The sequence below is a fragment of the Ranitomeya imitator genome, chromosome 5 (assembly GCF_032444005.1).
Source record: "Ranitomeya imitator isolate aRanImi1 chromosome 5, aRanImi1.pri, whole genome shotgun sequence".
In the NCBI taxonomy this organism is placed as follows: Eukaryota; Metazoa; Chordata; class Amphibia; order Anura; family Dendrobatidae; genus Ranitomeya; species Ranitomeya imitator.
Genome location: NC_091286.1, coordinates 627,947,723 through 627,971,137, shown reverse-complemented (window position 1 = coordinate 627,971,137; position 23,415 = coordinate 627,947,723). Strand labels below are relative to the sequence as shown.

Genomic DNA, 23,415 nt, shown 5'->3' with positions numbered 1-23,415 from the left:
GTTATCTTACCGAAAATTTGGATCAGGGTGAAATGCAGAGTGGGGAGAATGGGATCTGATAAAAGCATCCAGCCTGGCTAACATCAACATAGAGGGATAAGAAAAGGAGCAGAATCTATCTTCAAGGTGACCGGAGCTGCCGTTCCTTATCCATTAGGTATTACCTGCTGTAACAAATTACTGTGCGCTGTTATAACTAAAGCCTTTCCATAAAGGTGCAGGAAAAGCAATGTTATGCTGCTCACCTATGTACGCTAAGACAGATTTAACTAAGATTTAAGCGTACCACGCGAGCCACAGATAGCAAAAAACAGGCACTGGCTGCGCAACTGCCGCCACATAGGTTTTACTCTGAAACCTTGCAACGTTTTGGAAAAAAAAAACACTTTAAAAAGCCTATGCATCTCAGCTGAAAAGTCTGAGGCAGGTCCCCGGCGGATTCTCCCCGCCACAGCAGAGTCGACTGATAGGTTTCTCCCTGTCAGGCAAAGAGATTGAGGCTGGAAATAACATCCAGAGATTGGGTTCAGACTAGTCAGCCGAGACCAAAAGGTCAGAATTCTGGCATAAATCACTGTATAAAGTCGCAAAAATGCTACAACTGTTGGCATTTTTCATACCAGTTTCGTCAATGTTTCGACACCAGTTTTCGTCTGCTTATCTGATTCCTGATGAGCTGTCTGTGCACCTTATGCCGGAGTAACATTTGTGGTGAGGTGCGCAAAGACGCACACCACTTCTCAGACGTGCCTCTTAATGAATCCGGAGCCTCTGACTCTTCATCAAGACTTATTCCAACTAAACAGGAAAAAGTTTGGTGATACCGGAGTGACTGTATGTTCTCTGGATGCTTAATCGTTCATACAACGCGTTTCGAAGTCGGGTTGACTCCTTCATCATACCTGATAAAGGAGTCAATCCGACTTCAAAACGCGTTGTATGAATGAATAAAGATCCAGAGAACATACAGCTTTGTCCTCACTCTGTGGTAGTGCCCGGGAATCACCTCTCTTTTTCCTGGTTGGTTTACATATGTTTCTTCCCACTGGTGTGTGGGTCAGCGTACGCAGAGCAGCCTTTCAGTCTTACAAATATCGAGTTGCGCCAGGTCATACCCAGGCAGGTGAGCATATACAATCCTTTGATCACTGTCTCCTATATTGAAGGTAACCCACTTGGAGCTCGTTTTCTCTTTTTCTTTCCCCTCATGAAGACTGGTGTGAACAAAGCTTGTTTCGTATCCTCAGAGGGTATGGCGCATGCGCAGTAAGCTCCATCCTGATGTTGCGAGAGCTGAACTATTGATCTGTGCATGTGTCTCCCCCTCTGAGGAGATGACCCTGGGGCAACGACAGCACCTACACAAAATCTTAGGTCACTGAGACAAGAGGGACCTTCCCCAATCGGCAGATATTCCTGTTTATTGGAATTGGAGACGTGTAGAATACCTACCAATCGTGCATGTGTCTCTGCAGACGTGTGGGTCATAATGTCATCTGCACTACTTGCTTCCCTTTGCAGGGTTGAATGGCTCAAGATGTCTCTGGATAGCCACTTTAAATGCCAATAATTATGTTGGAAGTGGTTTCTCACTTGGAGAAATGTTTACAAAACTTTCAAGTTACCCCCGATCCATAGCATATAGAATAACCTGATCAATGAGGGTCTGGCCTCTGGGAACTTCAGCGATCCTGAGAATGTAACTTTGGGACCTTGATAAGGGGGATCTTCAAGTTCCGTCTTGAATGGAGTAGATGTGTGCATGGTCAACCTCCAGTCCATTAATTGTCTGTGTGTCTATACTGCACTTGGCTTTTTCCGGCATGCACACCTCTGCTCCCTTCAAAATGGGACCAGAACAAATTGACAACTAAGTTTTACCATTCCCCTTGTCAAATGCATGTGTCCCTACTGAGGCTGATATTGTTGGCACTGACTGGACAATGACAAACTGTTAAGGGACAAGTTCCCCAATTATTAACACCTAGGTGACAATGTTTATATAAATTTCCAGGAATAAAAACCAGAGGAACATCTCCATGTAGAATTCTAGGAAAGGATGTTCTAGAATTTTTATTTTATGGAGGCTACAGGTGATTATCGGTCCTATTCAAGATGTCGTTGGCGTTTCCTAGCATAAAGCCAGTCCGACAGTAGCATCATGCTAGGAATGGCACCATTGACTCCTTAATTCTGCTTTTTCCAGATGCCATTGTTTTTTATTGGGTTTTGTCAGTGAAATGGCCACAGTGTGAATGTGCTCTTACACATTGCACATATACTAACTTATGCTCCGGCCGCGGGATGCCGCGCGTGCGCAGATGGAGATCGCGGCGGCCATTTTCCTGAAGCCCCGGGCAGCAGAGGACTCCATATGCGCACGCGCGGCCTCAGGAAGATGGCCGCCCCCACAGATCACCAGGGAAATAGCGCAGATCGCGCGTTTTTTCTTCTCCTGCCCAGTGGATTCGGAAGATGGGCATGCGCAAACCACTACGCCACCAACGGAAAGATATGCAAGATCTGGGGGAAGAAACAGCGATGTCGCCACGCCCATCTGACCTGACCAGCCTGATTGACAGGCGAAAACGGCAACTTTGGTAAGTTATTTCGGCAGCATAGGTGGGGAATCAGGGTACACAAAATACACTATAGTAACGCACAGCTCAGGCCCTATTTAACAGTATTTTTATCTCGTACTGAAAAAACGGGGTGACAGGTTCCCTTTAAGTAGTTAAATGCCGCTGTCAAACTCTGACAGTGGGTATTTAAATGCCCTTTCGGATGCCGGTCCGGAAATACGCGCGTTGCCATTACAACCAGAGGTCTCCTCGAGAACTCTATGGTTGTTGATGGCAGATTGCTATGAGACCCACCCTGTGGTCGGCGCTCATAGCAAGCCTATACTTCTGCTGCATAGAGGTGATCTGAGCATCACCTCTATGTAGCAGAGCCGATCGCGCTATGGCAGCTTCTAGCCTCCTATGGAGGCTATTGAAGCATGCCAAAAGTAAAAAAAAAAAAAGTGTTTAAAAATATAAAAAAAATTAAAAAAAACATAAAAGTTCAAATCACCCCCCTTCCGTCGCAATCAAAATAAAGCAATAAAAAAATCAAACCTGCACATATTTGGTATCGCCGCGTTCAGAAACACCCGATCTATCAATAAAAAAAAAATTAACATGATCGCTAAACAGCGTAGCAATGAAAAAAAATCAAAATGCCAGAATTACATTTTTTTGGTCGCCGCGACATTGCATTAAAATGCAATAACGGGCAATCAAAAGAACATATCTGCACAAAAGTGGTATCATTAAAAATGTCTGCTCGTCCCTCAAAAAATAAGCCCTCACACGGCCACATTTATGACAAAATAAAAAAGTTATGGCTCTGGAAAGAAGGGGAGCGAAAAATCGAAAACCGCTCCGGCCATGAAGGGGTTAAAAACCTTACGTGATACAGACTTTTGGAGCACATATTCATGTTCAGCATATCAAAATCTATAAGATACAATAAAATATTCTCAGGGGACAAGAACTTCCCTGAAATTTGTTGTTCAGTGTTGTTGTTAACTAAGTACCCCATGTACTATTGCTATTTACTTGTTACAGGGTTTATGCTCATTTTGTTTTTTTATTGGATGTTTTCATATCAAAAATTGTTAGAATATTGCGAGGAAAGGCCTTGCTTTTTATCTCTGGTGGTATGAGTGCTATGATCACTGGTGGTCTGAGTGCTATGATTGCTGGTGGTCTGAAAGCTATGATCACTGGTGGTCTGAATGCTCTGATCGCTGGTGGTCTCAGTGCTATGATCAATGGTGGTCTGAATGCCATGATTGCTGGTGGTCTGGGTGCTATAATTGTTGGTAGTCTGAGTGCTATTATCGCAGGTGGTCTGAGTGCTATGATCTCTGGTGGTCTGAGTGCTATGATCGCCGGTGGTCTGAGTGCTATGATCACTGGTGGTATGAATGCTATGATTGCTGGTGATCTGAGTGCTATGATTGCTGGTGGTCTGAGTGCTATGATCGCTGGTGGTGTGAGTGCTATGATCACTGGTGGCCTGACTGCTATGATCTCTGGTGGTCTGAGTGCTATAATCGGTGGTCTGAGTGCTATGATTGCTGGAGGTCTGAGTGCTATGATCACTGGTGGTCTGACTGCTATGATCATTGGTCGTCTGACTGCTATAATCACAGGTGGTCGGAGTGCTATGATCGCTGGTGGTTTGAATGCTATGATGGCTGGTGGTCTGAGTACTATGATCGCTGGTAGTTTGTGTACTATGATGGCTGGTGGTCTGAGTACTATGATCACTGGTGATCTCAGTGCTATGATCGCAGGTAGTTTGTGTACTATGATCACTGGTGGTCTGAGTGCTATAATCACTGGTGGTCACAGTGCTATGATTATGGGTGGTTTCAGTGCTATGATTGTGGGTGGTCTGAATGCTATGATCACTGGTGGTCTCAATGCTATGATCGCAGGTGATCACTGGTGGTCTCAGTGCTATGATCGCAGGTGGTCTGAGTGCTATGATCGATAGTGGTCTGAGTGCTATGATCGATAGTGGTCTGAGTGCTATGATTGCTGGTGGTCTCAATGCTATGATCGCAGGTGATCACTGGTGGTCTCAGTGCTATGATCGCTGGTGGTCTGAGTGCTATGATCGATAGTGGTCTGAGTGCTATGATAGCTAGTGGTCTGAGTGCTATGATTGCTGGTGGTATCAGTGATATGATCGCTCGTAGTTTGAGTGCTATGATCGTTGGTGGTCTCAGTGCTATGATCGCTGGTGGTCTCAGTGCTTTTATCGCTGGTGGACTGAGTGCTATGGACTATCAAAGGCGGATTATGCAGCATTTGAAAATATGTAGCAAACATGAAGCATGAAGGTCCCATTGGTCTCAGGATCAGTGGGTGTCCCAGCAGTGATAGCATATCTTCCTTGCTTATTCTGATCCCAACAGAAATTTGGTAATTGCCAGCTAAAAGTGCAATCTTGTCCGTGCTCCCAAATTCCCCATGTGCCATATTTTCCAGATATGCAATTACAGTTTTGAAAGTCAGCAGTAGATCCTATAATCTTCATGTATTTGTTTAAAAATCCCATTATATGCTGAGTACAAGCTACAAGTCAGGCTGGAGACTGCATGAGACTACAATTGGACTCACGAGCTCTCTGGCTCTATAGCTGGATTCCTTTACTGCTTTTCTTAATATCAGGATTATACAGCCATGTTGACATTGATTTTCAAAGTAAGTACACCAGCCTCATCAGGCATGCCTGCTACTAAACAATGCATCAGTTTCTTTTGACAATTCTGGAGACAAATCCACTTTAAAGGGAACCTGTCATGTTGAAAATGATATTAGATCTCCAGGCAGGATGTTATAGACCAGGAGGAGTTGAATAGACAAATATACTTTTTTGTGAGAAAAGTTTCATTAAAATTCCTATTGTTTGTATGTATACGAATCCAGGGGGTGGTCCTACTCAGTGATTCACAGTCTTCCCTGTATGTCTGTGCATGTAGAGTTAGCTTTCAATCACTAGTAGAACCGCTCAGTGGAGTCATATGCTATATAATCTTATAATCTTTATAATCTTTATTTTTATATAGCGCTAACATATTCCGCAGCGCTTTACAGTTTGCACACATTATCATCACTGTCCCCGATGGGGCTCACATTAACATATTAGTGATTTCCACTAATAAAATAAAACATATACAGATTTTTTTCCAACAAACCTCTATATTATTCTGCTCAGCCTCTCCTCTATCCCAGAGAACGGACCAGGGGCGGACATACCGCATGTCCAGCCGATGCAGCTGCATTGTGGCCCAGAGGTGAAGGGAGGCCCCTACAGGGCGGCTAATAATGAGGGCAATCTGGCCTGTTTATCCGGCTTTGGGGGGGTCTCTGTCCAGATTGCCCTCATGTGCGGCGGGCAGGGAGAGATCCCTGCAGCTCCGCTGCCTACAAGAGGAAATGGCAGCGGATCAGAGCTTCCTGTCTCACACAGCAGTCAGCAGCGAGGCTGGATGACTTAATTCAGTGCCACGACTGTGCCAGAGAGAGGAGCTCTGCGGGGGAAGGTGCAGAGAGGTGAATGGTGCTGTGTGTGACTGTGTGTGTATAGGTGGAGGAGAGGCAATGATGGAGTGATGGGGGAGAAGGCAATGATGGGGGTGACAGAGAGGGCAATGATGGGGATGTGAGGGAGAAAGCAATGATGAAGGTGGTGGAAAGGACAATGATGGGGTGGTGAAGGGGCAATAATGGGGTTGGTGGGGAAGCAGGAAATGATGGAGGTGGTGGAATGGGCAATGATGATGGTGGTGGGGAAGAAGGCAATGATGGAGGTGGTGGAAAGGACAATGATGTTGGTGGTCGAAAGGGCAATAATGGGGGTGCTGAGGAGGAAATGATGGAGGTGGTGGAATGGGCATTGATGGGGTGGTGGGGAATAGGCAATGATGGTAGTGGTGGAAAGGATAATGATGGTGGTGGTGGAAAGGACAATGATGGAGGTGGTGGGGAAGGAGGCAATGACGGAGGTGGTGTGGGGAAGGCAATGATGGAGGTGGTGGGGGAGAAAGCAATGATGGGGGTGATGGAGAGGGCAATGATGGGGGTGGTGGGGGAGAAAGCAATGATGGGGGTGATGGAGTGGGCAATAATGGGTGTGGTGGGGAGAAAGCAATGATGGAGGTGGTGGAAAGGGCAATGATGGGGGTGGTGGGGGAGAAAGCAATGATGGAGGTGATGGAAGGGACAACGATGGGGTGGTGGGGGAGAAAGCAGTGATAGAGGTGGTGGAATTGGCAATGATGGGGTGGTGGGGAAAAGGCAATGATGGTGGTGGTTGAAAAAACAATGATGGTCGTGGTGGAAAGGGCAATAATGGGGGTGGTGGGGAGGAGGGAATGATGGAGGTGGTGGAATGGGCAATGATGGGGGTGGTGGGGTGAAAGGCAATGATGGTGGTAGTGGAAAGGACAATGATAGTGGAAAGGGCAATGATGGGGGTGGTGGGGAGGAGGAAATGATGGAGGTGGTGGAATGGGCAATAATGGGGGTGGTGGGGAAGAAGTCAATGATGGAGGAGGGGGAATGGGCAATGATGGGGTGGTGGAGAAGAAAGCAATGATAGAGGTTGTGGAAAGGGAAACGATGGGGATGGGGGAGAGGACTATAATGGGATGCAGGGAAGAAGGACAATGAGGGGTGTGGGGGATTGGGATGGGATGAAGGGGGATTTATAATGGATTTAGGAGCAGGGGGAGGTGGAGGAAGTCATTATTAATCGCTTATCATGTCTAACACAGTTCCTTAGTATATAGTGTACTCACTTATTATACATAACACAGCCTCTTAGTATATAGTGTACTCACTTATTTTATATAGCTCAGTCCCTTACTATATAGTGTACTCACTTATTATGTATAGGGCCATCCCTCAGTATATAGTGTAGTCATTTTTCATGTATATCACAGTTCCTTAGTATATAGTGTAATTACTTATTATGTATAACACATTCCCTTAGCATATAGTGTACCATGTACCAACTTATTATGTATAACACCATCCTTAGTTACATTGTTCCCTTTTTTGTTATGTATAACACCGTCCCTTATTACGTACCATCCTCTCTAGTTATATATGGTGCCGTCCCCTATTATATAGCTTCCTCTGCTGCTATGTACAGTGCTGTCTCTTACATAGTGTATTCTTGATATTTTTGTTATTCTTAGCACCCTCTTTTATTACATAGTCCCCTCTCTTGTTAGATATAAAATAACTGCTGATGGAGGAGCCGGTGACCAGACTACCAGTCCATCAGCTCCTCCATTAGAAAATAAGCTTTCCCATGCTCCATCAGCCATCATTGCATCATACAGCTAACAAGACAGGACGGTATATAATAAAAAACAGGGCTCTATATAATCCAACATGTAAGGGATGGTGCTGTACATAACAAGACGGCAATATACATAATAAATATATACACATGTATGTGTGTGTGGCAATATATATATATATATATATATATATATATATATATATGTATGTAGCTCTGACGCCATAAAAGGAGGGGGGCCCAGACACATTTCTTGCACCGGGGTCGCAAGTGTCGGTGTCCACCCCTGGATAGGACTCCATCTACGACATGATGGGTTTGAGGACCACTTGTATTTTTTTTTTAAATTCCAAATATTGTCACAATTCTCCCCGGTATAATAAATGCATAAAAAGAAAACTAAAACAATGAAACCATTTACTGGAAGATGCTACAAACCGTCGTCTTTTTCACTTCACATTCGGACACGAAGCTGTTGTACTTCAGGGAGTGGAGGATTTGTTTGACTCTTCCCATATTTTGGTGCCCACAGATCTGAAACTTTCGTTGGATTCATCGAGATCTCCAGAAATGCCGAGGTGCCAGCCTATCCCTGGTTCCTTACAGACGTAGTATCTGGATCTACTGGAGCCGGTGGCTGCCCAGCTACACTATCCAGCAGTCTTTGTTACATGGCAGGACAGCACTTTCTAGTAGATGTGCGCTGCCTGTTAATGATGGGGTAAGCTCATTCTCTGTCCACAGAAGAATAGGCAAGAGAGACGAGGGTCCAGTACACAGGGCAGGCCAGGGGCAGGGCAGGGGAGTGTGGAAGACATGCTCACTCATCATATCCTACAAATATCTGTCTAACATCCCACATCCTACATTATTAAAGCCTTGGATCATTGACTTTATGAAAAAAGGGGCATCATGAGAAGAGCCAGGAAAAGATAGATGCTGGGTGTTTGTAAAGAAGGAAAAAAGGGGAAAAGAGCAGCCGGTGAGATGGAGGGACAAATCACAAAAACGTGAGGGACACCATCATCAGAAAGAAGATGCTGATCCACGAAATTTTATTGATTTAAACAATAAATACAAGAACAGAAAAATAAGCACCGACTATAAATCATACTGACAAACTGTATTTATTATTATTATTTATTATTATAGCGCCATTTATTCCATGGCGCTTTACATGTGAGGAGGGGTATACATAATAAAAACAAGTACAATAATCTTAATCAATACAAGTCATGACTGATACATGAGGGGAGAGATATATCTATCTATCTATCTATCTATCTATCACATATCCATCTATCTATCTATCTATCTATCTATCTATCTATCTATCACATATCCATCTATCTATCTATCTATCTATCTATCTATCACATATCCATCTATCTATCTATCTATCTATCTATCTATCTATCTATCTATCTATCTATCTATCTATCTATCTATCTATCTATCTGTCTCATATCTATCTACCTATATATTTCATATCTATTATCTATCTATCTATCTATCTATCTATCTATCTATCTATCTATCTATCTATCTATCTATCTATCTATCTATCTATCATTCTATCCCATATCTATCTATTTCATATCTATTATCTATCTATCTAGAAAAAGAAAAACACAGCAGCATTTTATATAAGACAAGATATATACAAACACTGAAAACATTGAATCTAAACTGTTATTTCTCAGTAAGATGTACCGTACTTACAAAAATGAAGGTTATTAGCGCATAAATTTGCCCATTCATGTATGCCCATCAACCACGGCTAGGTGACCTCCCTCTGATGGGTCCCTGTTCTACTGTACATACCTCTCTTTAGCCTACAGTTACAGGTGCTACTCAAACAATTAGAGTGATCTATTTCAAGTGTTTATTTCTGTTAATGTTGATGATTATGGCTTACAGCCAATGAAAACACAATTGTCATTATCTCAGTAAATTAGAATACTTTATAACACCAGCTTGAAAAATAATTTTAAAATCCGAAATGTTGGCCTACTGAAATGTATGTTCAGTAAATGCAGTCAATACTTGGTCGGGGCTCCTTTTGCATCAATTACTGCATCAATGCGCCGTGGCATGGAGGCGATCAGCCTGTAGCACTGCTGAGGTGTTATGGAAGCCCAGGTTGCTTTGATAGCAGCCTTCAGCCCATCTGCATTGTTGGGTCTAGTGTCTCTCATCTTCCTCTTGACAATACCCCATAGATTCTCTATGGGGTTAAGGTCAAATGAGTTTGCTGCCAATCAAGCACAGTGACACTGATGTTTGTAAACCAGGTATTGGTACTTTTGGCAGTGTGGACAGGTGCCAAGTCCTTCTGGAGAATGAAATTTCCATCTCCAAAAAGCTTGTTGGCAGACAACTTTGGTCTTGATAAAACACAGTGGACCTACACCAGCAGATGACATGGCTCCCCAAACATCACTGATTGTGGAAACTTCACATTAGACCTCCAGCAGCTTGGATTGTGGCCTCTCCACTCTTCCTCCAGACTCTGGGACCTTGATTTCCAAGTGAAATGCAAAATTTACTTTCATTTGAAAACACCACCTTGGACCACTGAGGAACAGTCCAGTTCTTTTTCTCCTTGGCCCAGGTAAGACATTTCTGGTGTTGTCTATTGGTCATGAGTGTCTTGACACAAGGAATGTGACACTTGTAGCCCATGTCCTGGATACGTCTGTGTGTGGTGACTCTTGAACAATCAATGACTCCAGTAGCAGTCCACTCCTTGTGAATCTCCCCCAAATTTTTAAATGGCCTTTTCTTAGCAATCCCTTCAAGGCTGCGGTTATCCCGGTTGCTTGTGCACCTTTTTCTACCACACTTTTTCCTTTCACTCAACTTTCCATTAATATGTTCGGATACAGCACTCTGTGAAGAGCCAGCTTCTTTAGCAACAACCTTTTGTGGCTTACCCTCCTTGTGGAGTGTGTCAGTGACTGCCTTCTGGACATCTGTCAAGTCAGCAGTCTTCCCCATGATTGTGAAGCTACTGAAACAGACTAAGGGACCTTTTTAAAAACTTGAGGAAGCCTTTGCAGGTGTTTTTTGTTATTTACTGAGATGAATTTTGGGTATTCTTTGGCTGTAAACCTTAATAATCAACAATAACCGAAATAAACACTTGAAATAGATCACTCTGTTTGTAATGACTATATATAATATGAGTTTCACTTTTTGTATCTTCGGGGGTGACAGGTTCCCTTTAATTATTATGCTGATTTTCATTCTATACGTGTCACACTGACACAAGGATCTCATCAGTGCTGTTTTTTCCAGTACCGCAATCACCAGGACGGGTGAAGGAGGCCTAACATGCAGCCAATCAGCTGATAAGAGAGAAGTGCTCATTTGTTGGCTGATTCAATAATTTGTGGACAATTCAATCTTTTGATGTCGGCAGCACATTGGCCATTGTATAGAGGGAATGTGCTGCCGACAACTTGCACATTGTATAGAGGATATGGCGATCGTAATTGTTTCCTCAGCCCGTATAAATGAGGGCCGATCATCTTATATTTAGGCAATCAGCGCTTATTTATGGCATTTAACTTGATTGTCACTTTAAGTTCTTACTAATGATGTATGATTTACTTGCACAACACCAATCCTTTATATCCTGAGTGTATAAGAATTAACCATTTAGAAGCAAGAAGAAGGGAGGTGACGAGTTTTCTCGATCTTTAAAGTGAATATGAGTAATAGTCATTGTGCAAACTGCGTATGTTGTGTACGGTAATAAATGCCGCGCTGAATCATCTGCAATACTGCCATCTAAGCCCTGATGATTAGGGAAAGATGTCAGAAGTAATATCCATCATTGTGACCTAAACGCAAGCCAGTATTAGCCAGGGATGGAATATAGTTAGGATGTGCCACTGATTTGCTAGAATAAAGAAGTAGCAGCGCTCTGCGGAGCATGATGGCTGATTGGTGCTCCAGGCGATGCCAAAGCAAATTATACCCATCCCAAATATTCTAAACATAATAAGTAAAAATATTAGGGGAATCCCAAATATGTAGATATTGTAGTACAATACCAATAAAATAGCCAAAAACCGTACCCAGGTAAATATTGCACTATATAGCCCAGATAAGTGATGCCAGTCCAAAAATGCAAAATACCGTGCCCCAAATATAAAAAGCTGTTCCATTTTCCAATAAGTAGCACCATACATTGCCTAATGATGTCCAGGTAAGGCTACATAAAGTACACTGTGATAGATAGGCTCACTTGGCTGCACATGGAGGTAGACACGGGAACACTGCAGCTTTAAGGATGCACTTGGTTTATTAGCTACGGCATAAACAAAGTTTAAAAACTAAATAAAAACGGCCCTCTGGGCAAAACAGCAAAACAAAATGGTAGCACTAGGTATAGTCCTTGCATTAGTGGGTATCAGCCTGCTCAGGATTAGCAAGACCCATGGTTCAGGCATAAGCAAAGCACAAACCATTTCTCTGGAGTGTTCCTCTCCAGGCACTGAACACTGCTGCTTTTGGAGGCCAGCTACTTAAGCCCCAGATCACACCCTGAGGAGGAGATAAGGTGGACATCCTCCCACCCGCTCTATGGATGTCCACATAAAAGCCAGCACACTATATAAATGACTTAACCCCTCACAACACTTAGTATGCTTGAAAAATATGAGTTTTATATCACTGATGCCAATAGGAGTAGTGAAACATATCTCCCCTCCATCACTTTACCAGTGACTTTGCCACAACACATACAGTGCCATTACATGCCCATAAGTTCCACACAGAGCTGAGGTGACCACTTAATGGATGTGTAAGAGTAGGCAGAAAGTGTTGTACAGTGGCCTGATAAGTAGTGGCCTACAGACAAAGTATTACTTCCTTCCTGTGAATTGATTAATGTGTACTGTAGTGACTCAGATCTATCACTTACAGGGAATATGTCCAGCGCTCAGTGTACCGTTGTGGTCGAGCAATCTCCACCTTCTCCTTCATTAATTGACGGTTTGGGCTTTACAGGAGTCTTAGGAGGATGTAGATAAATGGGGAAAAGAAATAGGTGGGTAGGTGCTCTGAACTGTTTGATCACAATAAGGCTATGGTCGCACCACTGTATTTTCTCTCACCTGAGAGATTCGGGCTGATTATGCTTATCACAATGGTCAGAGTTTGATCAGAGTGTCATCTGAATCCTTTGGATGAAAAGAAGATGGAAAAAGATGTCTCCATCTTCTCCATTTTGTCAGTCCGTGGAAATTGGAGCACACTCAGATGTCATCCGAGTGCAGTATGATGTTTTCCATGAACTCAATGACTTACATAGTCGAGTGCGATCTGAATATTGGATGGAACTTGGCCATACTGCAATTTTTGCCTTGGACAGACTCTGTTCGATGAAAAAATTTGGACATGGGCACGGGCTCATAGAATACCATTGGTCCAAGTGTAATCCCGTTTTGTCAGATCGCACTCGGCCAGAAAAAATGGTCATCTGCACGAGTCTTAAGTTTGCACCAACCAGCTATGTTTGGTCTGATTCTGACTCCCTTTAATATCCTTGTATAGGCTGTTTTTGGAAAAATTAGACTCCAAAATGACTAGTGTATAGGCCGAAAGAGGCTAGCCTAGCACTAATGGGTAGTGGGCAGGAAAGCAGGGCATCAAGGATTTTCGAAAACCTGGCACTGGCAATTAATAAAGCAATCCTGGCCACTTTAAATTTCCCCTTGTTCATACTTTGGGGTGCTATACTGGGTACTGATCACTTTTGCAGTGTTCCACCAGTATTTTCAGCTTCTCTCTGGACATACCACATAAGCAAACATTTCCACCTAAGCGAAAAAAACATAATGCAAATCCCACAAAGAAATTTCCACAGATATCCGCAGGGTCTGTACCCGAACCTCAGAAAAAGAAAAACAGAATCAAAACTTAAAAGTCTGGATAGATTTTTTTAAAATCCAAACAATGTGTTGCAGCGCGATATAAACCAGTTCTTACGGCGATAACTTGGGTGGAGTTGAGCACTTATTAATTATTAATGATATCCGCTTCCGTCTGAATTACATTTGACACTACACTATGGCAATTAACGTCGCTTATAACAGTATTGCAGTCGGTTGTGTGACCCAATGACACAGTGACTACGGGAGGGACATTTCCAGAAAAACAGGTTCCAATGACAAATAACCTCTGAATAGATGCATAATGCAAAGTATGAAGGAAGTGATATTTGTATCCGACGGGATGATTCTGCCAGAGAAAGTCAGGATTCGTCTTCATTAATCTCGTGTTTTTTTGGCCACCACCAAAACTCTATTCGACCTTGGACTCCTCTTTAGATTTCTCATTTTGTGTACTGGACCTGAGGTGCCGGTGGACCGTGGATCAATCTGTGGAATCTGTACCACATGTTTGGTGGGTGGGTATCAAAATTATTTGTGCACTTTTAGTTGTATTAAAAATTGTCCCCAACTGCCTAAAAATGATTGTCCCATAATCATCGCAAGGGCGGACATATCAATGGTACAACCTGAGCAGTCGCACAGTGGTCCGAGAGCTAAGGGTACATACATTGGGTCCGGAAAGTATTCAGACCCCTTTCCATTTTTTAGTCTTTGTTTCATTGCAGCCATTTGCTAAATTCAAAAAAGTTCATTTTTTTCTCATTAATGTACACTTCGTACCCCATCTTGAATGAAAAAAAACAGAAATGTAGAAATTTTTGCAAATTTAATAAAAAAGAAAAACTGAAATATCACATGGTCATAAGTATTCAGACCCTTTGCTCAGACACACTCATATTTAAGTCATATGCTGTCCATTTCCTTGTCATCCTACTTGAGATGCTTCTGCTCCTTCATTGGAGTCCAGCTATGTTTAATTAAACTGATAGGACTTGATTTGTAAAGGCACACACCCATCTATATAAGACATCACAGCTCACAGTGCATATCAGACCCAATGAGAATCATGAGGTCAAAGGAACTGGCCAAGGCGCTCAGAGACAGAATTATGGCAAGGCACAGATCTGGCCAAGGTTACAACAGAATTTCTGCAGTACTCAAGGTTCCTAAGAGCACGGTGGTCTCCAGAATCCTTAAATGGAAGACGCTTGGGACCACCAGAAGACTTCCTAGACCTGGCCGTCCAGGCAAACTGAGCAATCATGGGAGAAGAGCCTTGAGGAGAGAGGTAAAGAAGAACCCCATGATCACGGTGGCTGAGCTCCAGAGATGCAGTAGGGGGATGGGAGAAAGTTCCACAAAGTCAACTATCATTGCAGCCCTCCACCAGTTGGGCCTTTATGGCAGAGAGGCCCGACGGAAGCATCTCCTCAGTGCAAGACATATGAAAGACCACAGAGAGTTTGCTAAAAAACACATGAAGGACTCCCAGATTATGAGAATTAAGATTCTCTGGTCTGATGAGACTAAGATAGACCTTTTTGGTGATAATTGTAAGCAGTATGTGTGGAGAAAACCAGGCACGGATCATCACCTGCCCAATACAATTCCAACAGTGAAACATGGTGGTGGCAGCATCATGCAACGACTGGTTGCCATTGATGGAAACATGAATGCGGCCAAGTACAGAGATATCCTGGATGAAAACCTCTTCCAGAGTGCTCTGGACCTCAGACTTGGCCGAAGGTTCACCTTCCAGCAACACAATGACCCTAAGCACACAGCTAAAATAACAAAGGAGTGGCTTCAGAACAACTCTGTGACCATTCTTGACCGGCCCAGCCAGAGCCCTGACCTAAACCCAATTGAGCATCTCTGGAGAGACCTGAAAATGGCTGTTAACCAACGTTCACCTTCCAACCTGACAGAACTGGAGAGGATCTGCAAGGAAGAATGGCAGAGGATCCCCAAATCCAGGGGTGAAAAATTTGTTGCATCATTCCCAAGAAGACTCATGGCTGTACTGACACAAAAGGTGATTCTACTCAATACTGAGCAAAGAGTCTGAATACTTATGAGCATGTGATATTTCAGTTTTTCTTTTTTAATAAATTTGCAAAAATTTTGACATTTCTGGGGGGTTTCAGTCAAGATGGGGTGCAGAGTGTACATTAATGAGAAAAAAAAAGAACTTTTTTGAATTTACCAAATGGCTACAATGAAGCAAAGAGTGAAAAATTTAAAAAAGTGTGAATACTTTCCGTACCCACTGTATTTCGACCTCCAAAGAGGTAAACAGGTCCTGCCACAAACACAAAGAAGGGCCCATACAGTATACTGTTGTTGCATTGAGGCTATCTTCTATCTGTCTGCTGCTGAAGCACCAGATATCTCCCACAGTTTAGGTGATAACTGTTTGATTGCTGCAGATTTGACCACCATGTACCCCAGGTATCATGAAAATGGAGGATTTCAAACTCCCGTTATGAGCACCACTTTATTCACTTTTTAGGACAGGCATGGTGGTGGTCGTACAGTACATCTCCATTCACACAAGAGACATTAGGGCCCCCATTTTCTGGATTTATTAGGGTATCAATGGTAGAACCCTTGATGAATTAGAATTTACTACCTACCCCATGGATAGGTGATAAATGTTGTTTATGGGACAACCCCTTTGAGTAGGATCTGTCATTCTAATATATGGGAAATTGTGCATGTCCTGTTGGACGGCAACTGAGCAGCGAAAGTTTGCTGATGTGCTTGGATCGGGCCCTTTATTTCCATACTAGCCGCAATGGTGGTCCCTGCTCAAAAGAACAAATTATTGAAATGCAAAATTTATTGGGCATAAATAGAAGTTGTAATTCCCAAATGCCCTGTGAGCTTGTATTTTGATGGTAGGGTATTATCTCCTATCATTGTGTATATACCAAACCTATGGCCATCTACGCGCCGCTATAGTAACAGACTACAAACAAATCCTTTGTAGTCAGATCCTTCAATCACTTTCAACTTTCTTCTATTTCTTGCTAACTGATTAAATGTATGTTAAGGTACCGTCACACATAGCGACGCTGCAGCGATACCGACAACGATCCGGATCGCTGCAGCGTCGCTGTTTGGTCGCTGGAGAGCTGTCACACAGACAGCTCTCCAGCGACCAACGATCCCGAGGTCCCCGGTAACCAGGGTAAACATCGGGTAACTAGGCGCAGGGCCGCGCTTAGTAACCCGATGTTTACCCTGGTTACCATCCTAAAAAGTAAAAAAACAAACGCTACATACTTACCTACAGCCGTCTGTCCTCGGCGCTCTGCTTCTCTGGTCTGGCTGTGAGCGCCGGGCAGCCAGAAAGCAGAGCGGTGACGTCACCGCTCTGCTTTCTGGCTGACCGACGCTCACAGCCAGAGCAGGAGGAGTGCAGAGCACAGCGCTGGAGGACAGACGGCTGTAGGTAAGTATGTAGTGTTTGTTTTTTTACTTTTAGGATGGTAACCAGGGTAAACATCGGGTTACTAAGCGCGGCCCTGCGCTTAGTTACCCGATGTTTACCCTGGTTACCAGCAAAGACATCGCTGAATCGGTGTCACACACGCCGATTCAGCGATGTCTACGGGGAGTCCAGCGACGAAATAAAGTTCTGGACTTTCTTCCCCGACCAGCGATCTCCCAGCAGGGGCCTGATCGCTGCTGCCTGTCACACTGGACGATATCGCTAGCGAGGACGCTGCAACGTCACGCATCGCTAGCGATATCGTCTAGTGTGACAGTACCTTTAGCAAAGCGTAGGGGACAGATTAAAGACAATATGGTGCGAGAGCAGGATTCAGTGTCCAGATAAATAGTTTGTACAGTACCCAGATAAACAGTGCCAATATAAATAGTCACTATGCGATAATATGCTTCTGTACAGTACCAAACTGAATCTGTGAAAGGCCCAAATAACTTATCTATGCAGGTTACAGGTACTGGTTCTGAGCAAGACAAGCCTGTATGGGGGTCGGAAAGGAGCCTGAAAAGATCAACCCTTATACATGTTAAAATATTGCACTGAATAGATAATATGTTGGGAGTAACAGCCATTAAGTGTGTTATATAATTTTTTTTAATGTATTTCTGTTTCCATTTTTTGTCAGAACTAAATTACATGTGATTGCTAAAAGGGTTAATGGAAATGGTGAACTGTCTGTGAATGACTGACAGGAAAGTGCCGCTTAGGAGCTTGTTGGTTCCGTAATTGACCACCGTTTGGCTTTGAGTCGTTTGGTAAGAGAAAGTTTTCTATTCCAAAAGGTCAGACCTGCAGTAAAGTGAGCGAGTAGAGCTAAGGCGACTTTGGTGCTGACCATAGAGAAGGGTCAGGAACTGATTATCTGACTCAGCTAAACATTTTGGGTTGGCATGCTGCCTCGGGTGTGGGATTAGGAGGGTCCACCCACGAGCAACATTGTAAATCTGCCAGGTATGACAGTGTAGGGTGCAGGGTGACTGAGAGTCCCTGCAAGTACCAAAGGGTGAAAGGGTGCCAAGTGATGAGACTGAAAAGCCAAAGGGCCCCACTATTAAGGTGTGATTCGATGTGAGACACTGAATCGAAAAACACCACCTGCCGATGAGACTATCCAGCGACAAGACTTAGGTCAGAATGTCCACATGACTGTGGTCTAAATGAAGAACTAGTGATGTTGGAACAGTTTTTCTTTTCCTTCGTGCCCCTCCATTCCAAAGTTTCGCCCCTGCAATAAATATGCAAATCTTCCCTTTAACCAACTGGGCTTACACCACAAAACTTCTCTGTAAGAATTTGCTTTTTCTCCTCTGACATTGGCCGATCAAGACACATCCGCTCCCAGAGAGAATTTGCGTGGTCCATGCCTTGTTGGTTGAATGGAAAGTCTTCATTTTTTGGAGGCATAACTTTGGAACAGAAGGGCTTGGAATAACAAGAGAAACCGTTCTAGAATCAGTGGGACAGCAGCAATTAGATGTATTCAAAGTAAATGTAAAAAAAAATCTAGTGATATCAAAAAAGGGACCTTCTCCAGTGTTTTGCTCCATCCCACCCACCGCGTAAAGATGGGGGCAGGAGCGAGGCGCAGCTGGGCGGAGGCCCCCCATGACTGCTTTGAGCCGGGCGGTCTTTTTAAATAATGCCACGGTTGGGGATAGGAGGATGGCAGGGGGGTAGGAGCTTGAAAGGGGGAGTTGGTAGGGAAAGTGCGGGAAAACCGCCATTTCCTACCTTAATCCAGGCCGAGGAAGACCCACCCACCCTCCCCTTTTTTGTTTGTGCTTAGGGGTTTTTTTCATGGGGGGGGGAATTGTCATGTATATTTCATATATCGATATGGTTATGTAAGTTGTAAACAAAAAAAAAAAAAGAAGAAGGGTGTTGGGCATACACTTTCAATGCGTTTGAGGGAAGAATGTTGGGTTCATTCTCTATATTTTATTCGTTTATTGTCACAGTGGCAGTGTGGTGGGGGGGTTCTTGGAGTTGACGCTGATTGGTTGGGGGAAGGAATTGGAGCATAATTACAGGCAATTTAAAATGTGGTGGGGTTTGATCTGGCATTTTGGTATGGGCTCTGGACGGGGTTTTACCCTGGGAGCTGTTGGTGGTTTTTCTCTTCCCGGAACGGGATGTACGGTGCCCTCGAGCTGGTGATTTACAGCTGAGGGTAATATGGTGGTCGATCTTCATTTGTGGGGTTTTGCCAGATCTTTTAGCTCCAAGAACCCTCCCCTCGAATTTATATTGTTGTATTAATGTTTATGTTATTTTGTTAATAAAAGTTTGCCGCTGTGGCCAAAATATCCAAAAGAATATAATTAGTTATGCTTTTATTTAAGGAGAGGGTTGGGACGGGGGGTCAGGGTTTGGTGGTTTGGGTTTACGCACGAAGGAAAAGACCATACTCGGCATACGCGGTCAGGAAATTTCCAAAGGAGGCCTGTCCTGCAGATGTTTTTCTAGCGTGGTCTTGTCCATTTTGGCTCACATTACAAGCTCAAAGATAAAGGAGACACTATAATATACTGTTTAGTAGAAGGATAATACAGGAGCTTCATACATTTCTACAGTAGGATCAGGAGAGGACATGGCTGAAACATCACACATTGCTGCTCCACCTAACTACGGCATGGAGCCATGAAAGATCGAAAACAAGATAAGACATATAATTGAGAGCACTTGGTCTCTGTTTAGCAATGATCTTTTGCAGTTACTGAAGTTTATATAATTGCCAATACAGTCACATGTCGGCTCAGGCTCATTGCCAAGGACTGAAGTAAACAAAAGATCTGCAGCTACAATGAGTATAAAGGAAGGGCAAACTTTCCAGTGCCTTACATAAGAGTTGATGTAAAAAGTAACTGTGCCAGAGGTTGTATAGTATGTTGTGAGTGGAGAGCGCGATATACTGTATAGCCATAGTACAAGGAATTGTCTGAACAAAGTGAAAACGCACAAATAGATTCAATAAAGTTACTCACTTTTTTATCCAAAGCACCACTCCAGCATTAGTTTTTTTATTTAGGCACTGGAGTGGTGGAGTTGTCCGAGACTTCAACATTGATGGCCTATCCTTCAGATAGATCGTCAATGTCTGATTGATAGGGTTGCGACAACCCGACACCCAGGGTCGGCGTCAGCACCCGGGCAAGTACCGGGGCCCTGGTAAGACGGGGGGGCCCATTGACGGTATGACACTGAGGCTCCTGGGGGGCCCCCGCAGCCGGACTACATCCTCTGTCCCCTGTAATACACAGTACAACTCACAGGACTCTGAGCACATCCCCAGCAGCAGGTGGCACAGAGCTCTGGGAGTTTTGCAGCTGCTGGAGAGCCATGACGCGTCACCGTTGATTATCAGTCTCACCATGGATACGCAATGTGACTTCCGGTCTGTGTCGCCACTTCCGGGTGAGAGTGATGATGAGAGCTCAGAGCGGCCTGTCCTGCCCTGGGAATCCTCATCGTCCATACTACGTGGGCTGCTATATACTATGTGGGCTGCTATATACTACGTGGGCTGTTATATACTACGTGGCAGGCTGTGCTATATACTGCATGGGCAGTGTTATATACTACATCTCTGTGCTATATACTACGTGGTTGTGCTATATACTACGTGGCTGTGCTATATACTACGTGGTTGGGCTATATATTACATGGGCTGCTATATACTACGTGGGCTGTTATATACTACGTGGCAGGCTGTGCTATATACTACGTGGGCTGTTATATACTACGTGGCAGGCTCTGTTATATACTGCATGGGCAGTGTTATATACTACATCTCTGTGCTATATACCACGTGGTTGTGCTATATACTATGTGGCTGTGCTATATACTACGTGGCTGTGCTATATATTACATGGGCTGCTATATACTACGTGGGCTGTTATATACTACGTGGTAGGCTGTGCTATATACTACGTGGGCTGTTATATACTACGTGGGCTATTAATCTGGCATTGTACTACACCTATATTTCTCTGCTGTATCTGTGCATCATGAATCGTGGTTTGTGTTAAAGGGGGGGGCCCACTGAGACTTTTTTGCCCGGGGCCCTCAAAAATCTGGAGCTGGCCCTGCGACACCCGTACTGATCAACTGTTCCTAATGTCAGTGGCAGATGGAATTATGCAATTGCGGAGCTGCACAACACAGCTCAGTTGACGGATTAGTGGCCACGGCCGGGAACTGCACATCTGCCCCCTATTAATTTAAATAGGTGGCAGATATGCCGCACCCAGCCGCAGCAACTATAAAGTCTACGGAGCAGCTAACAGGCACAAAATCTCAACAGAAGTCTATGAGAGCCTCGTTCGGCCCAGTTCTGCCTCTCATAGACTAACACTGAATTGTAATTTCCAGCTAGCCCAGCAAACATTGCAAATGGCAGGTCACAACCTGTAGAAGACTGAGCAGAGTGGTGCCAAAAACAGATGAGGACATCGGCTGGTAAGCAGGGTCGGTTTTAGACAGAGTGGAGCCCTGAGCAAAAGTTTAAATTAGGGCCTAAATGCTCAGATATTGCACCATCACAAGCAACATTTTCGGTTGTATTTCCATTCGCTGAGTTCAGGTCGTTAAACAACCGTGATCAACAATATTGAAGTTGTTCGGGGCTTGTTTCCCGGCCTTTTTACACCGGCTGAAGAAGAATGATGGGAGCAGAACGATCACTAGAAGATCAATCTGTCCCCGTCCCAGTATCATGTTATCAGCAGCACATCTACAGTCTACACCAGGCGATGTGCTGCTGAGAACAAGGATTTCTGTTCCACCATAAACAATCCAATCCCCCAATAATTAGCAGCATTTTGCTCATTCATTGAGCGATTGCTGATGTTTAAACCTATGAACTTTCATCTGCGCTGCTGGGATTTATAAATGCGGATGCTACATACATACACAGTATGCGACACAGAGGGCTCATACTCACATGTAGCTTCACGCTCCGCTCCTGAGTGCCGGGTATTGACGTGCGAGACTCATCCGAGTTTCTCGCATGTGAGTATGAACCCAAATACTGTATGTTGCACTCATACACACACACACACCACATACCCACGTTTACAGAGCATATACATACACATACATGTCTTCACATATATGCATGTAAGGCTACGTTCACACTAGCGTTGTGCGCCGCTGCGTCGGCGACGCGACGCACAATGCACCGAAAAACGCGTGCAAACGCATGCAAAAACGCTGCGTTTTTCGACGTGTGCGTCGTTTTTTGACGAAAATCGGACGCAAGAAAAATGCAACTTGTTGCGTTTTCTTGGTCCGACGCTAGCGTCAAAAAAGACGCACGTGTCGGAAAACGCAACAAGCAAAAAGCATGCGTCCCCCATGTTAAACATAGGGGCGCATGACGCGTGCGTCACCGCTGCGTCGCCCGACGCTAGCGCGACGCACACTAGCCGAACGCTAGTGTGAACGTAGCCTAACACCTGCAGTGAGACCCATGTGTGTTTCTGTACAGACATTCACAGCGGCAGACCTTAACCCCTTCACCCCAAAGCCTGTTTTCACCTAAGTGACAGGGCCAATTTTTACAATTCTGACCACTGTCAATTTATGAGGTCATAACTCTGAAACGCTTCAACGGATCCTGGTGATTCTGACACTCTTTTCTCGTGACATATTGTACTTCATGATAGTGGTAAAACTTCTTCGATATTACTTGCATTTATTTGTGAAAAAAACAAAAATTTGTCGGAAATTATGAAAATTTAGCAATTTTCAAACTCTTAGTTTTTATGCCCTTAAATTAGAGAGTTATATCACATAATATAGTTAATAAACAACATTTCCCACATGTCTGCTTTACATCAGCACAATTTTGGAAACATAATTTTTTTTTGTTAGGACGTTATAAGGGTTAAAAGTTGACCAGCGATTTCTCATTTTTGCAACAAAATTTGCAAAACCATTTTTTTACGGACCACCTCACACTTGAAGTGACTTTGAGGGGTCTATATGACAGAAAATGCCCAAAAGTGACACCATTCTAAAAACTGCACCCCTCAAGGTACTCAAAACCACATTCAAAAAGTTTATTAACCCTTCAGGTGCTTCACAGGAATTTTTTGAATGTTTAAAAAAATTGAACATTTAACT

The 23,415-nt window shown here is 43.8% G+C and overlaps 1 protein-coding gene across 2 annotated transcripts in view; it reads right to left on the bottom strand.

Moving 5' to 3' along the window:
• Positions 1–23,415, bottom strand: part of LPIN1 (lipin 1) — a 317,563-nt gene that overhangs the window by 192,021 nt on the left and 102,127 nt on the right. The window contains exon 1 of one of the 2 annotated variants that reach the window (XM_069728108.1): positions 8,308–8,524. The exons of the other annotated variant lie outside the window; for it this stretch is intronic. Within the exon in view, the coding sequence (XP_069584209.1) occupies positions 8,308–8,385 (78 nt within the window). The 5' untranslated portion in view covers positions 8,386–8,524. Of the gene's footprint in view, positions 1–8,307; positions 8,525–23,415 lie in introns of those variants that run through there. 2 annotated transcript variants of the gene reach the window in all.